This window comes from Electrona antarctica (genome assembly GCF_951216825.1).
Source record: "Electrona antarctica genome assembly, chromosome: 23".
NCBI lineage: Eukaryota > Metazoa > Chordata > Actinopteri > Myctophiformes > Myctophidae > Electrona > Electrona antarctica.
The window spans coordinates 8,705,419-8,731,618 of NC_136804.1; the positions used below are offsets into that span (position 1 = coordinate 8,705,419).

The 26,200-nt window shown below is 43.0% G+C and overlaps 1 protein-coding gene across 3 annotated transcripts in view; it reads left to right on the plus strand.

Annotated features, from left to right (window-relative positions):
• cald1a (caldesmon 1a) overlaps positions 1-25,710 on the plus strand; it is a 71,050-nt gene extending 45,340 nt beyond the window's left edge. Inside the window, exons 9-16 of one of the 3 annotated variants that reach the window (XR_013788932.1) lie at positions 875-918; positions 3,104-3,179; positions 4,370-4,510; positions 5,469-5,567; positions 11,812-11,880; positions 12,475-12,513; positions 16,408-16,444; positions 22,906-25,710. Coding sequence is in view for 1 of the 3 variants with exons in the window: in XM_079493893.1 (XP_079350019.1) it covers positions 875-918; positions 3,104-3,179; positions 4,370-4,510; positions 5,469-5,567; positions 11,812-11,880; positions 16,408-16,444; positions 22,906-22,922 (483 nt within the window). In the remaining 2 variants the exon portion in view is untranslated. The remainder of the gene's footprint in view (positions 1-874; positions 919-3,103; positions 3,180-4,369; positions 4,511-5,468; positions 5,568-11,811; positions 11,881-12,474; positions 12,514-16,407; positions 16,445-22,905) is intronic. The other 2 variants (XR_013788933.1, XM_079493893.1) reach the window with 2 other exon arrangements.
• The last annotated feature ends 490 nt before the right edge of the window (positions 25,711-26,200 follow it).

The window sequence follows — 26,200 nt, forward strand, 5'->3', positions numbered from 1 at the left end:
GGGGGGGGGGCAGACGCAGGAAAACGATTAGGGCTTAACAGCATTATTGCAACCACGTTGTGACGGTTACGGGCCTTTAAAACGCGTCTGCGAATGGGGAATTTCCTGTGCAGCAGTATTTTTGGGAACTCCCACACTCTGTAGCGTGTACTGTAGAAAAGAATAAACTGGGGGGGAGGGGGCTTCCATCATCGCAGAGGGAGAGGCAAAGAGTGAGAATTCTGAGGAATTCTCTCTTGCTGTGTCCCGACCCCCGCACGCACGCACGCACGCACGCACGCACGCACGCACGCGCACACACTTTTAGCTCTTGTTGTATATCATAAACAATCCTGTGACATTCCCACAGTCAGAAGGCTGGGATACAAGAATCCTGTGTGTGTGTGTGTGTGTGTGTGTGTGTGTGTGTGTGTGTGTGTGTGTGTGTGTGTGTGTGTGTGTGTGCGTGTGCGTGCATGTATCAGGCTGCAAACACCATAAGCCCTAAGGATAAGAAAAAAACAAAAATTGATGGTTTGATGTGTCTTTTGCGGAGATTTATGCATGCCAGTCAATTAAAAAAAAGTGGAACATTCAGGGTTCACTTTTTTATCCAACGCTTTTTATCATCGCATGATCTCTGTTCTAATTCACCCGATCCCCGCCTTCGTCTGGGCCCAGTAGGGACCTACTGGGCCCAGACGAATGGGTGCACAATTCATGACAACTTGACCATTCAATGGATTGATAAGGCGGGGATCGGCTGTCTAATTCAGTGCTGTCCATTGTTTTTTTTCCACATGCTCCAAATGTCAGGGATTATTTTGGACTAAAAGGCTTCAGATGACCTGTGTACATCATGACAGTGACAGCACACCTTAATGTCTCCTTACAGATTGGAGAAAGGGCAGAGTTCCTGAACAAGTCTGCACAGAAAAGGTGAGAATAATGGTGCACATTTTTTAAGGGTTTGTTACTTTTAAGGCTGCAGCTATTCTCTTAGTGATTATTCGTTTGTTTTCCAAGTTTCCAAACCTACTGTAAATTGATCACATGACAATGCATCTCAAACTTGTCCTCTCTTAAAGGTCTGGTCCAGGACTGTTTTCAATGATTATTAATTAAACAATTAGTACTTTCTTCTTCTTAACCACTTCAGCCCAATTTGCCCTTCGCTATAAGTCCCTCCCCAACCCGTCCTTGTCCAATAGGCACGTTGGCAGCGAGGCGACAGGGCAAGTTGTCCTTCTCCCCCATAGAGATGCATGTTAAATCTGATTTCTCCATATATATATAGTAGCAAGAACATCAAAATGTCTTCTAAATCTATTCAACCAGGCCTGCAGTAGGCTATATGCACTACACACATTTGCATGACATTATTTAAATAAACTAGAACATGACAGAGGGAGAGATCAACTTTTAACGACTATCCGACAGGGGTTTTTAATGTTGCACGGTAAGACTACGGTGATTAGTATTATTGCCTCGGCGTGTAACTTTCCCGAAGTTAAGCCTTGTATACAGTATGTTCAACAATACGGCCATGCAAAATGACATTGACAGCTATGAGGTGGTGAAAGCTTGACCTGCATAGCAACAGTTGTTAAACTATTTCGATTGGCATTGGACAATCGCTTTTTGGGGTGGGGGGGGAAGGGCTAATTATTACTTTGTCATAAAACAAAATAGCGAACATCTATGATCTATGATCTTTCTTTTTTTTTTAACTTTACCCAAAATAGGGACACATTATGCCAAAATAATAGGTCTGCTTTTATTCTATGTTTACAGACATTGTCAACCTAAACAAAATACAGGCCCCACATACAGCAAACCGTTTAAAAGCGTATGTGACTATGTGTTTGTCTATAGTGTTAAGGGATATCCACACCAAGTACGACTAACTAAAACAATAATTAGCCCATTAAAAGCATCTGTGTTAAAAGCATCTGTGTTATTTTAGATCTTAGCTGTATTATACAGTATAGCACTATGAAGACGATTTTACAAATGTCTTCTAAATCCCAACAGTTTTCTGAAAAACGTTCTCAAACTTTTTCATGGTCAGAAACCCACAAAATGATATGTATTTGGCCGCCGAGCCCCTATAGAAGCAGAACATTTGAGTTGAAAACGTTCGCTTAAAAAAATAGCAGATCTACAAGCCCATAGTGTGGCACAAAGTGACGTGCTATGAGATTGTATATCTGCTATTTTTGAACAGCCAAAGTATATAATGATGTTTAACATGGTTAAAATAGCACAGATGCTTTCCCGGTTTTAATGGCTATATTATGTCAAAATTGAACGAAACCATATATACTCTGTCGACTGGTGTCCCCCATGCTAAATGATAGTTTGGAACCAAATGGACCCTTATGGGGTCTCTAACTCAGAGAGTGTACATTTGTACACTCTCAGAGTTAAACTAACAGTGATTTTACAAAAAAAATTTGGAGGTCCCAGAGATAGAAATGCCATTAAATGGGGGTCCGTAGACTAATGCATGTCAAACTGAAATTAACCCATTTTGGGCGGGAACCCCTTTTGGTGTTAGCATTATGTTATGCTTTAGCTATTGAAAAATAGCAGATCTACAAGCTCATAGCTCGCCACCGAGTGGCGCACTACGAGCTTGTAGGTCTGCTATTTTTGAAAAATCGAAGAACGACTGACAGAAACATAGCTTTTTCAGCAAACTGTCAGGATGTAGAAGACATTTTAGAATCTGATCTCAGGTCAAAATGGGTTAAACGGTGGCCTGGGCCATGGCTCAGTGGTCCAGGCACCTTGGCTGGTAATCCAGTCTGGCAGTGTGCCGCGGGTTCGACTCCCGATCCCGACGGCCTTTACTGCATGTCTTCCCCCCATCTCTCTCCCCATTTCATGTCAGCCCACTGTCTGTCCCTCCATAAAAATATAAAAATAAAGGCGAAAGCCACAAAAAAAAACATTAAAAAAAATGGGTTAAACGGGTTGAGAATCTCTGCTAGAGCCATAGAAATCTTCTCTTATGGAGGGGCATATCTTTTCAAATGGGGGGGTCCTTGACATGAAAAAGGTTTGGGAACCACAGCTCTATGACGTAACCAAGTGTTTTCTCTTTGTGTGGCCCCGGCAGCACGGTGAAAGCGTCTCACTCTCCTGTGGTGTCCAAGATAGACAACAGACTGGAGCAGTACACCTCGGCCGCACAGGTCAACCACCACCGCAGCTACTCTCAATACTGCATACCTAGGGCTGTTTCAACCATCTTCACACCAAGGCCCATTATTTATTCAGCGCTTGGCCAATCAGCGGCAGCTAGAGGCGGGATCAAGGCATACACAGTGCTGCCTTGATCCCGCCTCTAGCTGCCGCTGATTGGCCAGGCCGTTTTGTGGCCGGAGCATCAAGTCTGCCTGAGAGTTCCCAGATGGGAGCAGGAGGGGAGTGTACTCTCTGCTGCCCCATCTGGCGGAGTCAGGTTACCACGGACCACCATTTGACGAGATGTACATAGCCTCGGAGACCTAAAACCCAAAACGTAGAATATTTTGTTGTCATTGGATAATATTGTGTCCACAATTCCACGCTGTATTGATGATGGTGCCATGGGAGGAGATAACAGGCAAACGATCAAAATATCAATTCTTCTTCGTTCGTGCAATTTACAAAAAAGTCTACACAATTAGAGAATGTAGAAGAATCGTTGTTTTCATCGACATTTGCCTGTTATCTCTCCTATAGGTACGACGTCAATACAGCGTGGAATTGGAATTGTGGACAAAATCATATCTGACGACAGCAAAATATTCTACGTTTTGTGTCTAAATCTCATCAAGCGGTCCGTGGCTCAAATACCCAATTAATATGAATTGGGTTGAAAACCACTGTTGTAGATAAATGTGATTCAGTGTTGATTTTGACAGCAAATTTTGATTTTAGTTTCAGTCATATAGTCTCTTGGATAGTTTTCATTTAGTTTTAGTCACATTTTTGTCACCTGAAATGTTCTAGTGTTAGTCTAGTTTTAGTCGACTAAATATCATAAGATTTTAGTAGACTAAATCTACAGTTGATTTAGTCGACTGTTTACACTTGCTGAAAATAGCGGACCTGCAAGCTCACAATGCATCGTGCTGTGACGCGTTGCGAGCTTGTAGATCGGCTATTTTCAGCATGCAACCAAGTGTAAAACGACTTATACTGGATCTCTTTTTAGATTTTAGTCTAGTTTTAAATTGTTGACGAAATTATCAATACATTTAGTCCCAGTTTTAGTCCTTAGCTTAGTTTTCATTTTGTTTCGTTTTCGTCAGTGAAAAAAGCGTAGTCGACAGACATTTTTTGTGTCATGGTATCAGTCGACGACGTCATCAACTCTTATGTGATGGTATTCCCACAGAGGGAGAACAAAGAGTCTCGCTCCCCGCGCTCCGGGGCGGCCGACCTGCCCATGGTGACGGACGGAGTCCGAAGCATCAAGAGCATGTGGGAGAAGGGCAACGTGTTCAGCTCTCCCGGGGGAGCAGGGACCCCGTACAAGGTACACGCACGTCCACATCCTTCTTACCGATATGCTCACTATCCCTCCTCTGTACGTGTCCGAACCATCTCGGTCTGGCCTCTCTGGCTTTATCTCCAAAACATCTGACATTTGCTGTCCCTCTGATGTACTCGTTCCTGATCCTATCCATCCTTGTTACTCCCATGAGAGAACCTCAACATTTTAGTCTCTGCTACCTCCAGCTCTGCTTCCTGTCTTTTCCTCAGTGTGACTGTCTCTAAACCATACAACATAGCTGGTCTCACCACCGTCCTGTACACCTTCCCTTTCATTCTTGCTGATACAGTCCTACTCCTATCACACATCAACACCTGACACTTTTCTCCACCCATTCCAACCTGCTTGCACTCGTTTCTTCACCTCTTTTCCACACTCTCCATTGCTCTGAAATGTTGACCCTAAGTACTTAAAGTCCTCCACCTTCTTCACGTCTACTCCCTGTAACCTCACTGTTCCACTTTGGTTCCTCTCATTCACACACGTGCGTGCGGGACATGTCCAAAGGATGGTCAACGTTGCCAGAGTTGTTAAGAAATAGCTAACGGGAGGAAGCAGAATAGGAAATGTCAGTGTGTCTGTGCGTGCGTGCGTGCGTGCGTGCGTGCGTGCGTGCGTGCGTGCGTGCGTGTGTGCGTGCGTGTGTGCGTGCGTGCGTGAGTGCGCGCACATCCTGGTAGAGCATGCACCAGGTACAACCAGAGCTGTTAATAAAGTGCAGCTTCATGAAGGAAGGAAGGAAGGAAGTGAGCTAATAATCTGGGGAGTGAGGTCATGTGGGCGGTGCTGTACATGCACTTCAGCACTTCACGTCTGAGTCAGCAGAGAGAGAGAGCGAGAGGAAATGGCCTACTTCCTGCCACGCCCCGCTAACTGTCCCGACGAGCGGGCGTGGCCCCCCCGTCCGCCGTCGTCTGACCTCTGACCCTTGTCCAAACAGGAAGCAGCTGTGATGAAGATAGGTGTGGCGGGACGCATCAACGACTGGCTGAACAAAACCCCCGAGGGTGGCAAGACGCCGGCCGGAGGCAGGCCAACGGTAGGTCACACAGCCACCGCCATATGGACCTCTGGGGGGGGGACGACATTGAATGTACTGCATGGTTCAGTCGAGGGACTGGTGTAAATGGTGAATTTTCTTCTTTTTTTTTCTTCTTTTTTTCTTCCCACGATTTTGTAACCCATTTTTCACCCCTGTGTCAATTATCTATTGTGATCCTGGGCTCTACACACCCTCCGCCAACATGGGGAGAGCAATGGACTTGAACTCATGCTTCCTTCATGCATGAGTGTCCAGGTTGCTCCTTTACACCTGACACGGGGGAGTTTCCCCTCCATCAGGCTGGCCAGGGGGAGGCAGTTTAGTGACGAGGATTACTGCATGTTTTTTGTGAGGGTACCTACCCTAGGGGACACGGGGAGAACATGCTAACTCCAAACAGAAAGGCCCTTTCGCCAAAATCGCCTTGGGTATGGGCACTGATGACACGGAGGAGAGAACACGCCCCCAGCGCCCACAGCGGGAATCGAACCCAGGACCTTCTAGCTGTGAGGCGACAGCACTACCGTCTGCGCCACCATGCCCGTGATCTGCTACTTTTGATGCTTTTGAATTTGAACACTGAAAAGTAACAGATTTGGACATATATGAGGTCGCCGCCCCGACAGATCGACGAGTTGATACATGTGGTTGCATCGTAAACCTCCCGTCTGTGAGACACACATTCCCGTGTGGCGGAAGTTCATGTTAAAATCGAGTCAAATCAGGACGGGTGTCCAAAGCTACAATCTGACTAATGTTAAAAAAGGAAAAGCTCGAAACGTGTCTCTTCGTGCCACGTTTCGAGCTTGCGGTTCTGCTACTCCCACGTTTTGTGTGACACTGGTGAGATTGCACACCACAGTGGTGTGTTAACACAAGAAGTTAGAATATGGAGATAATAGCCCGAGGTTTCTGGCCGACAAAAACAACGAAATGACGTCGCTGAGCAGATTAGCAGCCACTCAAGTGCTCCTCTGTCTGACTCTGTATCAGGAAAAGGGAGATGTTGCATTCCCTGTCCTCTCGGCGCTGTGGCATGTCTTGTTTTGTTGCTGTCGGGCAGTTAAGTCCCTACTGTAAATGAATGCCCTACTACTTTGTCGTACAAGAGTGAATGTGTCTTTTTGGGTTATATAAATATTTAAGCGATGGAACGTATTTCTAAGAGTTTGTGACAATGTAATAGCTACATCCATTGAAAGACTGTTGATTTCGTTGACTAATACTATGACGGAAAATGTTCGTTGACTACCCTTTTTCACTGACGGAAACTAAATGGAAACTAAATGAAAACTAAGCTATGATGACTAAAAGTAAGACTAAATATATATATAAGACAATTTCGTTCACAATGCCTTTTTTTTAATTTATTTTTTAAGGTAACTGCTTTGGACACCCGACAGCCACGATTTATAATAATCTCACAATCACGGCCCTTGTCTTGTCGTTGCATGTGGGATGCAATCAACTGCAAATTTACACAGAGGATTCATGTCATATTGTGTCTGTTGTGAGATATAGTGTGTCTGGCACCATCTGGTGGCCATAAATCCCAACTAACGAGCAATATGTCAGAGTTATCACCCCTGGCTCCATTTTAAGTATGCTTACAACTGTCATGTTGGCCAGATATGGTGAGTGCTCGTATATTCTAGGCTTGCTGTATCAGTGTGAGTGCAAACATTCATTTTATGGATGTAATCCCAAGCTTCTGTTATCAGGCAGATATAGTTTCTACTTAGCCGGCCTACAGTGCATTCCAAGTTATGATGTTTCTCCTTGCTGTCTCTTCTCCTCGCCTATATGTCTCCCCCAGACAATTAATTCATCTTGAGGCACTCTTCTTACGGCCGTCAGGCACCAGGAATGCATTGAAAAAACGTGACACACAAGCCTGAGACATTGTCGTCCGACTCCTGAAACTAAACATCATATTTTTTGCGCACAGGGAGGCAGCAATGAAAGAGCAGTGATGGCAGAAGTAGGCTATACCCTGAACTTCTCCTCTCCACAGTTTAACTTTTTGTGTTTTTTCGTAAATTAACGTCCCTACTTGATCATACTATACAGCGTCGCACAAAAGCATCAAAAGTAGCAGATCCACAAGCTCCAAATGCAACTCCAAACTCCATTGAGCTTGAATCCTGAAAAGTAACAGTTTGGGACATATTCCACCCGACGGAAGCAGCAATGCCACAATATAGAAATAAATAAAGTATAGGTTGTGTATTCAAAACTTTACTTGAGTAAAAGTACAAATGGTTAGGGTTAGTACCCAAAATGTGTCTAATTCTTTAGAAAATAGTATGAAAGTATGAAATGGGGCTTAATTATTGTTTGATACTTTAAATCTACTTTTTACACAGCTTGGTTGAATGCTTGATTCTGATTGGTCAATCGCTGAATTCAGCAGTGTGTTATTTCTTGATAATGACCGTTCTATAACAGACCGCTGCCTAATCAAAGCCTCAGAGCACCTGGCTGCGCTGCTTGGATTTTATGCTGTATCCAACATGTAAGCGCAAACACCAGCATGTCATTTACAACTAAACTAAAAAACTAAAACATTTGAAGCGGGGAATATGTATTCGGGGAATGTATTCTATTTCCATCAACTCACTTCCTTGTTTTCCGAGGCGACTGCTGCAGCCAGGCAGACGGCCAGCGCGACACTTATGGAATACTTTCAAATCATTATCGTAATCAAGAAAATACCTTGTTTTGCTGTTACTTTTGGGTCAATTTATTAATTTCTTAATAAAGTAGCCGTGTAATGAGCGGGATAATGTATGACGCGGCAGTAATAATTCCCTTCAGGATGATTGTGTTTAAACATCCTGTCGGTCATTATTTACCAATTCGTCATACATTATCCCTTGCATATTTACTTGTAACCAAAGGTTTCAAATAATTGTAGTAGATTAAAAAGAACGATATTTGCCTCTGAGGTGTATGTGGAGTAGTCATATACTGTACCTCCCGCTCACTCAGATCAGCCAACGCAGGGAAGCTGGAGGTACCTTCACTAAAAACGCCGGGACAACGCTCCACACGTCCCAAACTCTTCTCCCTTCTGGCTCCAAAACTATGGAATGCACTTCCCATTGCAGTCAGAACTGCAGCCTCACTCCCAATCTTCCGCCGTAGTCTGAAAACCCACCTCTTCAGACTCCACCATGGCCCGTAGCACTTGCCCTAGCCTAGCCCCTTAGATAGCACATTATGTAGACTTAGATAGTATTTTAAACAGACTTATAGCTTGTTATGTAGACAGCTCTAGAATTGCACTTTATGTAGTCATAGCACTTTATAGTACACATGTATAATATATTATATAGTATAGTATGTATAGTTTACATAGATACTCCACTGTTACGTTCTTAGTTTACGCATGATTCATGATAACTACTTTTTATACATGTGATGTATGCCATGCTTTTTGTTATTGCTTAATGTAAGTCGCTCTGGATTAAGAGCGTCTGCTAAATGCCTAAATTGTAAATTGTAAATTGTAAATTGTACCTCAAAATGGTATTTAAGTACAGTACTGACTTTGTCCATGCTAAACACCTCCCTAAACTACTTTGCCTTTTTTTTTACTGTTTTGAAAAACATGTTTGAATAGTTAAAATAGCCAATCTACAAGCGGATGTAGATCGTGAGCTAGTTGAATTATTATTGAAGGCAACGTAGTTTAGGGATAAGGGCTTTAGCATGGACGAAAATAGAGACCGTAGTTATTTCCCACCACTGTAGAGAGAGACCAAGACCATATTGTTCACAAACGTGTGAAGTTGCCAATGGGTCATGTCAGCCAGCCAACACTGCAGCTTAACACTTGAGAGTGTAAAGAATGTGAAAAATGTTTCAGTGTATAGTAATTGACATGGCTGAATCAGCTGTTGAACTTTCCCGGGCCATAATGTTCTTTTGAAGCAAGCTGTCGGTGATGAGCTGATGAAATGTGTCTTAGTCTGCGGTTGCAGCCGTCGGCCCGTTCTTTTTGCATTCACAGTACGTTTCAGGCATTTCGCTGTTATCCAAGCGTATAGCCATGCCTGGTTTATGAACTATTACAGGTTTCATGACATTAATTTTCATTTATTTATTTTCTTTCCGTTTCCTTTTAGGTATTCATGACCTGAATTATACCCACACAACCTGAACTTTGAACATTCAGTGGATTTTCTGTGGTCTGGGGTTTCCTCTTTGTGTTCTGAAGCACTTTGAGCTGCAATGAAAACAGGCAAACAGGCCTCAACAGTGACATCTGCTGGCAAATTCCTATGTCATAATATGACATTATATGATATTATATGGGATTTGTGGACTCTTACCTCACAGTCCACAGGCAAAATCAGAGCACTTGTTTGAGCCAGAAAACCCCAGACCACAGAAAATCTACTGAATGTTAAAAGGTCAGGTTTGTTGGGTGCAATTGAGCTCAGAAAAACATTTCTTTTTTTTTTATAATGTCACAATCCCTTTAAGCTTGATAGTGCAAGCAGGTTGGAGTGGGTGGAGAAAAGTGTCAGGTGTGATGTGTGATAGGAAAGTATCAGCAAGAATGAAAGGGAAGGTGTTCAAGACGGTGGTGAGGATGGATGAGCATACCGGTAGACTAGAGGAAAAGACAGGAAGCAGAGCTGGAGGTAGCAGAGACTAAAATGTTGAGGTTCTCTCATGGGAGTAACAAGGATGGATAGGATCAGGAACGAATACATCAGAGGGACAGCAGCGCATGTCAGATGTTTTGGAGATAAAGCCAGAGAGGCCAGACTGAGATGGTTTGGACACGTACAGAGGAGGGATAGTGAGTGTATCGGTAGAAGGATGTTGAGGTTGGAACTGCCAGGCAGGAGGCCTATAGAGGAAGACCAAAGAGAAGATTTATGGATGTAGTGAAAGAGGACATGAAGTTAGTAGGTGTGAGAGAAGAGGAGGCAGAGGACAGGGTGAGATGGAGGCAGATGATTCACTGTGGCGACCCCTGAAGGGAAAAGCCCAAAGCAAAAGAAGAAGATATTATTTGTTATATAACCCATTCTGGGCGGGAACCCCTTTTGGTGTTTCAAGCATTCTGTTATACTTTAGCTATTGAAAAATAGCAGATCTACAAGCTCATAGCGCGCCACCGAGTGGTGCGCTATGAACTTGTAGGTCTGCTATTTTTGAAAAATCGTAAAAATGCGGCACAAATCTTTGAATAGGTATATATTCTTTCAGAGCGAACATTTTTTTTATTTCGACGTCAGGCCTAAATGGGATAATAGTGCCGCACGCCAAAAACAGCAGATCTACGATTGTTTGCACGTACGTTTGGAGGGGTCTCAACTCGACTTCTGTCAGAAGTAAGGGGAGCTCAAGGACCACAGGTTGGGAACCAAAGTTCCATCCGACATCCCTCCTTTCCGCTGCATCTCGGGTGCTGTGCACATGATGACTGTCTGCTACTAATTGTCCCACGACTGTAGCACTAAAGGGTGCTTTTCTGAAAGACGGCGGCAGCTGAAAACAATTGCTTCTTTAAACCTTTTACTGTGTGGATGCTAGGAGTCAAACCATCTAGAACTCTGTGTGTGTGTGTGTGTGTGTGTGCGTGTGCGTGCGTGCGTGCGTGCGTGCGTGCGTGCGTGCGTGCGTGCGTGCTGCCGGACCAATCTTGCAAACCACTGGACCAATCAGCTCCACATTGCGCACGCTGCCAGTAGACCAAGAAAGTAAATCCCTTTAATATGATTCACATGTTGTGTTTTCACATGTTTTGGGGAATGTGGGAGTATGAGTATTTGTTTTTCCCACATTTGGTGATTTTTTTATCTCAGATCCACCGTTCCGCCATTACTTGGGCAAGACTGGCATCACCAGATAGCCTCGCGTTGCGATACTAATATAACACTGCGCTAATCCGCCTTGGGGCATATGCATAATGCAATAGGGGCGGGTGAAGTGTGGCTGCGCCAGGCTAATCACCAGAAGCCACTACGTTCTAAGACCCTGTCTTGTTTCAGTTGCAAAGAGTCATTGGTGTCAGCCGATGCATTTAAAAACGAAATCTCTGATGATCCCTCTCTTGTTCTGTCTGTCTGTCTGTCTCTGTCTCTCTCTCTCTCTCTCTCGCTGTCTGTCTAACTCTCTCTCTGTCTGTCTAACTCTCTCTCTGTCTGTCTAACTCTCTCTCTGTATCTCTGTCTCTCTGTCTGTCTAACTCTCTCTCTCGCTCTCTCTCTCTCTCTCTCAGGACTTGAAGCCAGTTGATGTCACTAACAAGCGGAGTCTATGGGAAAACAAAGGCGCTTCCCCGGCCAAGGTAACATACCTTTGATCACACGTCGCTCAATCATTGGCAACACAAACGCATCATTACCCACTGCCCTGTATGTGACGCAGCATCAGCCTCGCACTAAGCTATCATCATTGCACTACCGCCGCCAGTGTACATGGATATAACCATTTAAGCCCTATTTTTCTTTTTTTTTTAAAGAAGCTAAAATAGGCAATCTCACAAGCTCACAATATGTCGCGAACTCGCAATGCAACACATTGTGAGCTTGTAGATCGGCTGTTTTTGGCTAATGTTCCCCCCAGAATTTTTGATGGATAACTCTGAGTAGTAGTTAATAAGATGTTTGGCTTTAGAGATGCAGGGTTTGACCGGCGGTTCTGACCGTGACAAATTGGTTCCTGGTCGTGTCCGGGGACCGTTCTCACGGTTTCTCAGTCATGACGTCAAGACTCCAGTGCAGAGGCCGAGTGTTTCTTTTTTTAAATTATTTTAAATAGGCATCTTTTGAAGAGATGACATATGAACATTAAAGTCTTCACAAATAACTGCATTTTGACCTCCGCCATGGCAACAGTACTGGGAATAACAATGGACTCTGTGTTGTGTTTTCTTTCAAAGAGCTCTGATAGCTAGTTGACTTCACTGGAGCACGGAGAGGTACTGTAAACGAAGCGACGACAAACAAAGAGAAGCCAGTGAATGTTTTATTTATTTTCCCTCCACGTTGCTTTAAAGTGCATACAGTATATCACGACAACGACCTCTCTCTATGTTGTCATTCTCCTCTCTGTTGCTCTTTGTCATCGACAAAGCCACACAGTAAAATCCTCAGTTGTAAGGGTCTTTTTTTATTGTACTGTGTACGGTACATTCTCAGACAGTTACTAACTTTAAGCCCTATATACTTTCGTACGGTGAATAGCGGAGCGGAACTAGCCGATCTACAAGCTCAAACTACAAGCTTGTAGAAGTATTTTCGTTATTATTATTATTATTATTATTATTATTATTTTCTACAGTTTATGAAAGTGGTTAAATTAACAATGAGGATTTTACTATGTATGCTCTATTCTGCTGTGGTTGGACACTGTCGGTTAATTATTTATCTGAACTACATTTCATTCCAATTAAGTTTAATTGCAAAATCAGGTATATATTGCTAATATCCAAATAAGAAAGCTAAGTAGGTAGTAGTAGTAGTAGTAGGCCTAGTATAGAGCAAAGCAGTCCCGCCCCAGACGAGGGCCCAGGAAATAATTCCATGTTCATTTTCCCCATAGACTTTTCAAAAAGTATTTATTTAAAGACGTTTACGCCGCGGACAAAGCCAACTCTTGTTGTGACAAATCATGACAATTTTTATATTTCTTACTAATTATTTGATCGGCCCAAAACATTGTGTTTATTGTCATGTTTTGTCACAACGAGAGTTGGCTTTGTCCTCGGCGTAAACGTCTTTTTGAAACGTCTATGGGGAAAATTAATGGGAAAAATTTTCCTGGGCCCTCGTGGTTCTGAAAGGGGGCGGGACTGCGACGCCCTACAGAGAGGAACTAGTCATCTGTGTATTCTGAGCAATGAAAATCGGGTAACAATTGCCTCACAAAATGCATTATGTATTGTGGAATGGGAACCTTCAATTCGAATGGTACAAAATACATTATTGTGAGACACAGCAAACAAAGCAACTATACATCCAGCAATAGACTCCGCTCAGTCCATGAAAGACCAACACTGTAGCTCATCGAGGAGGACACGGTGAGAATTCACCGTCGCAACGGCACAACGTTTTGTCCAACTGCAGAGGCCAACGCTTTTCACAAAATGGCTGCCACGCAACACCTCTCTCTCTCTTCCGATTGCTGCTAGAGTGACTGACCAACATATATGGCTACCACGCAGACGCATCTTGGTCACACGTTGTTCTCACGCCTTTTTGTCTCTTAGATCAGTTTTTTTCCGCAAGCATAAATGTGAATTATGTGATTTTTACGTAGCATGTTGTTTTGACAGACGCTAGTTTCATTGTTTACCCGATATCCTGGTGTCTTGAGACACTACTCTGTTCTCTTTATTACATCTTCTCTGTCTGGGGGGAGGGGGGGGGGGGGGGGACCTCATATGTCCAAAACAGTTACTTTTCAGGATTCAAATTTCAAAGAGTGCCAAAAGTAGCAGCTCGAAAAAGTGTGTGAGCGAGAGGGGTAAAGAGGTCGCCTCATGACAAAATAGTATTTTTTTAAAGATCTATCCAACCCTCCCTAATTCCTTCCTTCCATCCTCCTCTCCCTCCCTCCCTCCCTCCCTCCCTACACCTCCTTGGAAGCGAGCGTGTATTCTTTGGCCCTCGGTGTACCGCGGGCGCGACAGACAGTGGTGCAAAGTAACTAAAAGTACATTATAAGTATTGTACTCAAGTACAAGTTCGGTGGTACCTTTTTACTTTACTTCAGTGTTTCTATGTTTGTTTACTCAAATCTCCTCTTCTGGGGGTCCCTCCCTGGCACAATACATTTCAGGTGGGGAGGGGGGTCATTTCAGATTCAGATTCAGATACCTTTATTTGCCATTTGTGTATACACACATAGGAATTTGCTTTGACATAACATGAGTGCATTCAATTATTTTTTCACAAATACCAACAGACATACACCGTGCAGGGAAATAAATATAAAGTGCAGGGCAGTAGTTCATAGTGCATCAAATGTTGCCGGTGATTAAAGTGCCGGTGTCACTAGGAGGCAGGGGTGGAAGGGAAGCCAGAGTCATTGAGCAGCCTGGCAGCTGACGGGAAAAAACTTTGTCTGTGGCGGGCTTTCGTAGCCTTCAGCAGCCGCAGTCTTCTCCCAGAGGGGAGCAGGGTGAGGAGGCCGTGGCCAGGGTGGGAGGAGTCGGCCATAATCTTCCTTGCTCTCTTGGGTGGCCATTTACGTATCGCTGACGCATCGCTCCACAGGCTGGGAGCGTCTGTTGCACAACATTCAATGTTGCGCAACAGTGGGACGTCATCGAAAATGCTCCCCCCCTGTTTAGCCGACGAGACCGAAAATCAAGAGTTAATAACTTTTGATCTAAATCATCCTGTCCAATTCTAAGCAAAGATTATGTGTTAGACGGCCCCCCGCTGTCCAGTCGCTAGTCACGGTAGAATTAATCATACCTCCCGTTGTTGTCGATCGCCTCTAGAGTGTTTTGGCTACATTTAGCTACTTCAGCCACATCCGGAATAACATCTGGTCCGTCGGTAAAAGTGCTCCGCTGCTATAAATCGCTGGGCGCTATGATTTAATGGATTAAATAACCCCTTGGCGTTCAGGGTGTTAATGTATGCTTTGTAATAATAATCAAAATATACAATGTAACCAGTAATAAAGTTTTCAAATAATTGTAGTGGGGTAAAAGTACCATATTTTGCCTATGAGATGCAAGTGAGTAGAAGTAAAAGTATTGAAAATTGTAAATACCCCAGTAAAGTAAAAGTACTGTGTAAAATTGTACGTAAGTACAGTCATTGCGTACATGCACTTAGTTACTTTCCACCACTGTAGAAGCCCCTAGCTGCAGCCCTTGCTGGCAGCGCGTGTAGCCAGCGGGCTGCAGCACAGCACGGGGCCAGGAGGACTGTGGTCCCCACCACAGCCAGCGAGTTGGTGGGCTGCTGGCTTGGAGGGCATGTAGGTGGTCCGTGCTGACGCAAAACGCGCCCCGGACAGGAAAAGGGTGGGGGGGGGTTAACTAACCATGTTATTAGCTAACCGTGCTATGTCATGATGTCAGGCAGTATGTAGGGCACAGAGTGCAATGGGGGCTTCTGGGTAAAATACGTTCGCAGGAAGGTATAGTGTTGGGGTCAGTTATGGTTCTGAAACGTTTTCACGTCAAGGACCCCAAATTGACATGTTTTTGGCTACGGGTCCCCCATCTGAAAAGATGTTGTGCCAGGGGCCTCCATAACAAAAGATATTTGTTACACGTTATTCCGCATTTTCAAGATATTAAAATTATATACATTTTTGAGGGGAACATATGTTTAAAATGGCTAAACTGATTTTAATTTGGGGCCCACTGGTCTAGTGGTCAGGACGTGTTTTTCTACAGTGGATGTAACTTTTATTATTATTATTATTTTTTTGCTGTTGTGAAGCTTGGAACTTGGAGCTGATGATTTTTTCTCAATTCATCAGCTATTGTCTATTCTCTATTTTAACAACACAAATGTATTGCCGTGAATTCAAGGCTTTATGGTGTATGTGATGTAATAATAATAATAATAATGATTATAAAAAAGAAGAAGATGGTGGCGGTGAATGAGATAGAGAGGTCTGAGATGTTTACTATGTGAGCGATAAACCCCCTGGCTTTGTGAACTTAACTCAAACGTATTCCATAAAACTGCTTACAGCTTTGAGAGCGTGTATGGCTGTGCTGACAGGGAAACGTAGCCATTCAAAGTTGATAGCATTCTTTTCCTAACAACCTTATCCCTTCCTTCCTCCCTCCCTCTCTCTCTCTCTCTCTCTCTCTCTCTCGCTCTCTCGCTCTCTCTCTCAGGCGACAGGCAGAGGGGAGGCTAAATCGGTCACCAACGGTAAGTCTACAACATGAAGTCACCCTAAGTCAATATAATCCTCGATGTCGGGTCCTAAGTGCGATGTGATGCGTTGTGAGCCTGTACGTCTGGCTAGGACGTACGGAAGGAGCGAGTACATTCTCCGGATGGGCGGATTCATTCATGTCAGCTCCGTTCCGCGGCAGCGTCGGCCCATTCGGCCAAGAAAGCATCTTTGTCATTTTAGATTTCAGCCACTTTAAACGGTTTACACTTTAGCTATTAAAGAATTGTGAAATTGGTGCAAATCTTAGAATATAAATATATGTAAATAACATTTTAACGCAAATCTTTGCTTCTGGGTGTCCCTGGGAAAAGATATTTTGAGATGCGGGTCCGCAGACAAATACATAATGTCTGTCTACACCTAATTACTTTGCCAAAAAATAGTCTATCTACAAGCTCTCAATGGGTCGCTGTGACATATTGTGAGCATTGGCTGTTTTTGGCTAAGGTCCCCCCCAGAATACCGATGCTATAAATTATAGTTCAAGTGGTTTAGTAACGAGGAAAAAATGGATAAAGAAAAAAGGAAATTGGAGTTACAAGGTATCTGCCCGACGGCAACGATGTGAAATCGTCTCTGTCAGGTGGAAACCTCATATGTCCAAAACTGTTACATTTCAGAATTCTAATTCAAAGCACAAAATCGAGCTTGGCAGATCTACTACTTCTGCCGCTCTTGTGTGATGCTGTAGTTATGATCAAGTAGTATGGCGGTGGCTGGGTGGGTGCGAGGACATGCCTTTGGTTTTTATAAGCATGTGGGTGCACTTCATGCTAACAATACCCTGACAGAATCACAGAGGTTAAAGCTGACTGCATAACCTCATCTCTTTCTCTTCTCTTCTCTTCTCTTCTCTTCTCTTCTCTTCTCTTCTCTTCTCTTCTCTTCTCTTCTCTTCTCTTCTCTTCTCTTCTCTTCTCTTCTCTTCTCTTCTCTTCTCTTCTCTGTCACAGTGCAAGTGGCATTCCAGATGTAGGTGTAAATGGCGCATTTATATAGCGCCTTTATCCAAGGGGATTTACATAGATTTAGAGGCATAGCAGGAGAAATTAGGGGTTCATTGTCTTGCTCAAGGACACTTCGACTTCAAGCCCGGGTTCGAACTGGCAACCTTGCGGTTGCCATCCGGCCACTCTACCCCTGAGCCGCCGCCGCCCGCCCAGTGTGTCAGCACTATTCCTCTGGCATTGTGCAAGTTTGACACTCACAGCTCTATCTAATGAACACATGGTCTCTGTCCGGTGGACACCTCATTACAGTTGGGTGCCACCGATATTGTCCCTTATCATTTGACCCATTTAGGCCTGACCTCAACATTTAAAAAAATCCCTCTAAATCCTCCAGTTTTCTGAAATAAATATTTTCACGATTTTTCAAAAATAGCAGACCTAGATCTGCTATTTTTCAATAGCTAAATTATAACATAATGTTTAAAACACCAAAAGGGGTTCCCGTCCAAAATGGGTTAACTGTCCTTTTGCGCAGATCACGCAAACCTCAGCAAAAAGAAAAGGACAATATCGATGGCCTCCAACTGTATGTCCAACACGGTTACTTTTCAGGGTTCAAGTTCAAAAGCAGCAAAAAGTAGCAGATCCACAAGCTCAGAATGCGTCGCTTATGCTATTTGGAGCTGCTAGCTTATGTCAGTGGTTCCCGAAGTGGGGTCCAGGGACCCCCGGTGGTCCTTGAGGGAGTTCATGGGGGTCCCCAGCTAAATGATAGTTTGGAACCAAATGGATCCTTATGGGTCTGTAACCCGTCAGGGTCCATTTGGTTCCATTTGTACACTCTCAGAGTTAAATTAACATTGATATAAATTGGGGTCTCAGAGCCGTAGCCTAATGCATCCTAACTGGGGGTCCTTGAAATTAAACGGGGTGAGAATCACTGCTAGAGCCATACAAATCTTCTCTCATGGGGGTTCCTGGCATATCTTTTCAAATGGGGGTCCGCGGGCTAATTAGGGTCAATTTGGGGGTCCTTGACATGAAAAAGTTTGGGAACCGCTGTCTTATGTTATGCTTTTGTGTGACGCTGTAGTGTGATCAAGTAGGAGACATTATTTTTCTGGGAAAAATTTATATAAATCACAGCCGTGGGAAGTGAGGGGTGCTCTTATCTTTGCTCAGACACATATGACGTAAATTCTCCATTCATTGTCAATGGGAATTTCATGTTTGTGTAAGAAAAAATCACACCCGTGTGAACTGAGTGGTGCAACCCCCCCCCCCCCCCTCTCTCTCTCATATTAGCAGGCAACAGTGCAGCACTATCTCTCTCTCTCTCAGCGCCCCTACTGGTACTCATGAGTCACACACAAACATAGTCGTCGCACACAAACGTAGGTTAACACGGACATTGCTGTTCCTTTTGAGTGGTTGCACCACTCAAAAATCGACACTAATAGCTGAATATAGGAGGGGCAAAAATACAATAATGCTATAATATAAGCACTTGGCTCCCCACGTCTCTGTGATTTACACTCCACCATGTGTTCCACCGGACATAACGGCCCTCTCATTTCTACCCCGCCCCAACCGTTGTCCTCGGAGGCCTAGCTCGCCTGGCTGTAAATCAGCTATTTGCTGTTTGGCCTTTTTGGGTCTGCGGCATTTTGAGATGCCACAATGACATTGTTTTCTATTTTCAAATCGGGGGCCAAGTGCAGCCTCACGCCACCCTTTTGTTGCCCCCCCTCTCCCCTGGTGGGGCAGGAGGGGGCTTTTAGCCTTGAGGGATTCCGTGCGTGTCTGTGTGACGCGGATCAATCCCACGGACATGCTTATAAAATGCAATGAAAGCCGCGCGCGTGCACAACGTGCACTCATACATGCATCTCTCCCATTCCACATGCCCAGATCGTTCGGTTAATAGTACTCGCGTTTATTTTTACTGTGACTTTCCTCTTCTCCCCCGCATTGGAGCCGGGTTTCCTGTGGCGTAAGTGTAGGAGAGATGTGTTATTATGAGCACTTTTTGGCACATTTTGTTGCCCCCCTCGGCGCCTTGGGGTGGACGCCATGTGATCGGCTGTTTTCGCCGGCAAATTTGAATCCGATAATGTCTCAATAGAAGAGCAGGGAGAAAAGAAACAACCACCCCATTTGTAAAAGCTACAGTTGGGTGCCACCGATATTGTCCCTTATCATTTGACCCATTTAGGCCTGACCTCAACATTTAAAAAAATCCTTCTAAATCCTCCAGTTTTCTGAAATAAATATTTTCACGATTTTTCAAAAATAGCAGACCTACAAGCTCGTCGTGGCGCTATTTTTCAATAGCTAAATTATAACAATGTTTAAAACACCAAAAGGGGTTCCCGCCCAAAATGGGTTAACTGTCCTTTTGCGCAGATCACGCAAAACTCAGCAAAAAGAAAAGGACAATATCGATGGCCTCCAACTGTATATGACATATTGTATTGACATACTCTACCATACACATTGGACAAAATTACATTTTATTTAAAAAAAAAAGTTACATCCTGTCCTACACCAGGTGTTCTTTTTTGCAAGTAGAAATATATCCGGGTCTTGCAGGGTTAATGTTTGCCCGTCTGGTGTCCAGTGATGGGCAGTTTGGGTGATGTTGATCTGCTCTCTATGGATTACTGAATGCCCTATCCATTTCCACCGTCTTCTCATAAGGACGGTAGCCATGTTTTTTTCGGTTTCACAGGCTAAGGTGGTGTTGATTGGAGACGATTTGGGGCCCGAATGTTCTCTGTATTTTCCTTATAGGCTTTTGGTGTGGAAGGTTGACAGTCTGTATGAATTAAGTATGAAAACATTTGAATAGTCAAGTAAAGTAAATGTAGTAAAAATGTCAGTTAAAGCGGCACTATGTAACTTTGTTTTAATGAATAGAATGTAATTTGGTCCAAACTGTGTGGTAGAGTATGTAAACACAGTATAACTTGTACAATTGAGGTGGTTGTATTGTCTCCCTGCTCTTCTATTGAGACATTTAGATCCATAGGTCAAAGGTCATGTCTCACCTAGACACAGGATCCACTTGTGCTGGAGACCGCGGGTTCAAATCCGGGGTCGAAGAGGAAGGTTATACATAGTATAGCTTTTAGTAACTTGAGTTTAATGTACTACATAGATAACGTAGTATACACTTCCTTGTTTACGGGCCGACAAACATTCTTATTCTGAATCTATACGCTAGATAATTATTTTCTTTCCACCACTGCCCGCTCGCCCCATACACGGAGAAACCGAACGTGGTCCAGTCGCACCGACATGCTTAAATAAAATGCAATAGAAGTCTGTGCATGTACAACTGGCACACATGCATCTCTCCCATTCCACTGGCCATGAGCGCTCGCTTATAGCTCGGCAGTGTGAAGCCCGCTTTGCTCAAATTACTACTGTGGCTGTTAACCCATTTAGACCTGAGGACGCATGTGTGTCATATTACACCCTTTTGGTGTTTTAACTAAGCATTATGTTATACTTTAGCTATTGAAAAATAGCAGATCTACAAGCTCATAGCGCGCCACCGAGTGGCGCGCTATGAACTTGTAGGTCTGCTATTTTTGAAAAATCGTAAAAATGCGGCACAAATCTTTGAATATATATTCTTTCAGAGCGAACCTTTTTTTTTTTTCGACGTCAGGCCTGAATGGGTTAAGAGATTATCACGCCATCATCGCAGGATGACACATGCTTGGTACACGTTTCTGAGGCCACTGTTTAGATTAGAACCTCTTGCTCCCTCGTCATGACATACATACAAAAATAGTAGTTAGTTGCACACTGTTGTCTTTGCACTGACTACTTATCGTCTCTGTCGGGTGTAAGGCTGATATATCCAAAGTCCAAACGTGTTACTTTTCGGGATTCAAATGCATCAAAGTATCAAAACAAGTATCAGAACGACTCGTCGTGAAGGGAGAGCGTTCCACTCACGTTTTGAGCTAGTGCAGGCAGCGTTAGGTCAGCACACGCCTAGCTATGGGGCTGCAGCCATTCATTATTTTCCTTGTGATTATTCTATCAATTGCTTTTGCAAATAATAAAATGGCACAAGAAGCATGGCTTTATAAGAGAGAGAGAGAGAGAGAGAGAGACAGGGATCACTCAACCGAAACACTGGCACAAACGCATGGAGCGCACTCATTTCTGACAAAAGAACGTTGGCGATTGATTAGATGGCATCCCATGGTTGATATGGCTCCTGTAGTTCGGTGCCCATACATGATCTGGGTGGAAGGTGAAGCTAAAACGGAAAGGTGTACTGATGTACTGGCCGTGTTGCAAAGCCCACACACCATCACCATTTTAACTCTTACTTGTCAAAGTCCAAGCCAATGTTACAAGAACAAAGCCCCGACCACCACTGCAGTGGTGTTCAACATCTCAAAATGTACTTACAGTACTGTTTCACATTTTGGGGTCACAGCAAATTTCCTTTTTCTTTTCTTCCTTCCTTTTTTTTTTTTTTTTTTTTGCATTGCCTAGAATGTTTTATTTATGTATTATTTCAAAAGACATTTTCAACCAAAGATTGTCGCAAAAAATGCCAGATCTAAGTAAATATTGCTATATATCAAGTAGGCATGTAACGATTCACTCAACTCACGATACGATTCGTATCACGATACGATTTTTCACGATATTAAAAAATATATATATTTTAAAGAATAATTACCGTTTTTTTTATTTTATATAATTTATCTTCCCCCCTGAGATTTTTTATTTAACTACATTGCAAAAAAGTAGCATTACTTTTGACAGTGCAGAAACATAATTGCCTTCCTTGATGAGTATCAACGATCATCATCACCTGGGCACAGTCACAGACAATATCGATATATATCGATATACGATATATCGTTACATGCCTAATATCAAGCTATTTTCACTATTATATTGTAATGGTTATTATTTATTTATTTTATTTTTTTTAAAGGTTGTGTCCCAAACACAGTATAAGTTTTGGGTCTGCGGCGGAAAGGGAACCAAACTGAACACAGAGTGAGGACATTTTCTAATTTACAATTTAGGTGTTTAGCAGAAACTATTATCCACAGCAATTGCGAGATCGGAATAAGGAGGAGAGAGAGTGAGTGCATTTCCCGCCACCGGCGGCATCAGTCCGACACCATACCCTAACCTCACATGGAAGACTCGGTGATTTTTAATCAGCAGCGCATTAACGGGAGCCGTGGCTGTTATCGGCAGTTGGAACGGAGCAGCAGTGGAGTGTCTTTTTCATGTCAAGGACCCCCACATTGACACTAATTAGCCCGTGGACCCCCATTAGAAAAGATATGCCAGGGACCCCTCCATAAGAGAAGATTTTTACGGCCCTAGCAGTTGTTCTTGGTGCATTTATAGTTAGGTAAGATGGATAGACTTGTCTCATGTCTCTCTTCAGGTATGGGACATATGACTGATACCACTCATGTCTCTCTCTCCAGGTATGGGACACTACTAATGCCTGGACGGACCACTGGAGGCCAGGGGACCCACGACAATCCAAGACTCTTCCCTTGATCGCTTAAACTTGTCCTATACGTAAATAACGACCGCGCTTCCGAAGCGTGGGGCACCCCCCCCCCCCTCCCCCCCAAGACACCAACGCAGAGGGACACGGAGTTCCAAAGCACTGTGCCGTAAACAGCATCACAAATGTACGGTTGCCGAGTATAGTGCAGTATATTTGCACAACAATATTTGTTATTATTATTATTATTATTATTATTATTGTTATTTTTGCTTTCTAAACGAAACAAAAAAAGAAATGCTGTGAAATTTGGACATTTATGATAAATAGGGGGTGGTGGTTTTTGTCTCGTAGAGGATCCTTCCAGAATATAAAACGCAATTTAAAAAAAAAAAAAGAAAACGAAAAAAAGTTTTCTCTACGACGTAGCCTTGAAATGACAGTAGACCAGTAGACTAATTGAGATGACAAATTAAGTGTCCGGTGTCCGTATTCCAAAGAGATTTTATGAAATCACTTCTCTCCCTCTTAAAGATCATGTTCCATTTCTCTTTTTTTAATTTATATTTAAAGAAAAAAGTAAAAAAAAAAAAAAAAAAAGCCTTCACACATTGCTATTTTATTAAATGTTCACCCATTCAGGATAGAAATTATAAGCACTTCTAGAATTTAGCCAATGACACATTTATGTTTTACCAATAGCGCAGCGATGGTCTGAGTAATATATGTTAGCACATGTGTTGTTTTGAATATGAACTATCATATTGTATCGTATATAACGTCTTTATACTCGTAATGAAAAGGTATTACGCATTTCTTTTTCATATGCAGAAATGACCAACCATCAGGCAGTTACAAGGATTCATTTTAGCCTTTATTGTGCCGGTGTTGAATATTCAGAAAGCCAATATGACTTTTACTTTTATGTTTTAATGTCATTTTTATTTATGTTTTTCTCGTGTTTTGTTCCATTTGCTATGATTGTCTCAGCTGTGTTGTAGTTTCTTTTTTCTTTTTTTAGTTGCTCAAGTCTCGAGATTTCTTAAACTTCATAGACATTCCTCTTTAAAAGCAGGTATGCATACTCATTCCTTTTAAACGCAGGTATACTATACACACACAGACATTCCTCTTAAGTAGACATTCCTTTTAAAAGCATGTATACACATTACTATTAAAAAGCAGGTATACATAGGCATTCCTTTTAAAAGCAGGTATACGCATTCCTTTTAAAAAAAAGCAGGTATTCACATAGGCATTCCTTTTAAATTGCAGGTATAGACACAGACATTCCTCTTCAAAGCAGGTACACAAATAGATATTCTTTGTAAAAGTAGGTGGGCATACACGCAGACATTCCTCTTGCAAGTAGGCTACCTTTCCAATCTCCACTATGCAAATGCACATGTTTTTGTATGACATTGGTTTTAAAGAAATATCTTTTTTCATGTACAGTAATGTAATCGTGTAGAAATTATGCAAACCTACCTGTAATCCCACTATTGCCACTATACTGTGTTTTACCAAGTATATCCTCAGCTATGCTTGACAAGCACAAAATAAGACCAGGTTGTGCACACGCACGCACGCACATGCACACACATACACATGAACGCAGTATACCACTTTGTAAATCTCTAAGCCTTATGATTGCAATACAAGCATTTACTATGAAATTGATAGCTGAGGTACAGTAAAGTACAGCAGTGGTTCTCATGCATTTTCATTTGATGAAGCCCTCAAAACAGATTATGCATTTTGCAGCAGACATCCTTTGTCTGAAAAGAGTTCGATACGAGAATTTTGTCAAGATTTTCAATAAATAGGGCTTAAAGCAGCTCTCTAGGTCGTCCAGTCATCCCGGTTCCCCATACATCTGGCCAGTTCGTTGGTACTTTGCGCTCCTGCGTCGTTCTTGAGTACATCCACATATTGATTTGAGCACTGTGTAGTTTGGGGTATCAGTGGCCACTCTGGACACAAATAACATGGCAGCCATCGTTTTTACTACGTTCAGGGACGTCGCTGACCATTTGGTTGCCCTACTCGTAGGATATTTGTGCTGCCCCCCCTCCCGACGAGAGTGCTGCATTATCTCATGCAGATCGTCTATTCTCGCTGATTATGAGGACGCACACACGGGTGCTCGTTATTACGCGGCGGAGCCACGCAGAAATTGTTATTTTGAGGATCGGCTTGGCACATTTTGGTTGTCCCCCTCGGTGTGTTGCCCTACGCGCAGTGCATATTGCGTGTATAGGTAGCGACGGCACTGACTACCTTACCCAAGATTCTCTACAAGCATGTCCGGTGAGGACATGCTTGTGATTGGCGAGTCGTCTCTTCGACTGGCAGTTCTGTCTTATTGATGCCTTGGCAAAATGCCAGGATGAAACTCAATTGTCTCCCCTATACATAGTACTTACAGTCAAGGCCCTAGCAGGGACCCCCCCCTGAGTCTATACATTTATGGAAGGATGTTTGTTACTGCCTAAACATGTAACCTTGTAATGTTGTGGGTTATAATATGCTATAAAAGTTACATTGTGCTAAGTGTTTAAAGCGTTGCTCATTTCCGGGGGGAACCCTCTCAAAGACCCCATGTTGAGAACCACTGCAGTAGGCTACACAATGCAATCCTCCAGACAATCAAGAGCTCAGCTTCTTTTTTTTAAATGTTATAAAAAAGAAAAGGAAAAAAAAACATTCATTGACGAGGTTGAAAGAATCACATTCCAGTTATCCCATCTCTCGCGGCACATGCTTTGATTTGCTAGAGGGGTGCACTGGGTTGGGGTGGGGCAGGGTGGGGGGGGGGGTGTATTAAATCAATGGTGGAAGAAGTACTCTGATTATTTACTTAAGTAAAAGTAGCAGTACCACAATGTAGAACACCGTTAAGGTGCGTTCAGACTTGGATGGTTAGAGCGGCACGATTACATCCAAAGTCATCTACAGATCTACAAGTACACAAAGTATATATATAAAAAAAAAGAATGGTTTCTAATATATGTTTCATAATAATCTACAAACGTAAATCTGCAAAGTAACGTTTTCAAATAATTGTAGTGGAGTAAAAAAAAGCACAATATTTGCCTCCGAGATGTAGTGGAGTATAAGTATCGAAAGATGTAAGTAATTGTACCTTGAAATTGCACTCAAGTACAGTACTTGAGTAAATGTACTCAGTTATTTTTCCACCACTGCATTTACCGTAATTGATCTGTGTGTTTCTACTCAAAGTAAAGTCTTGGACAATCACATTCCAC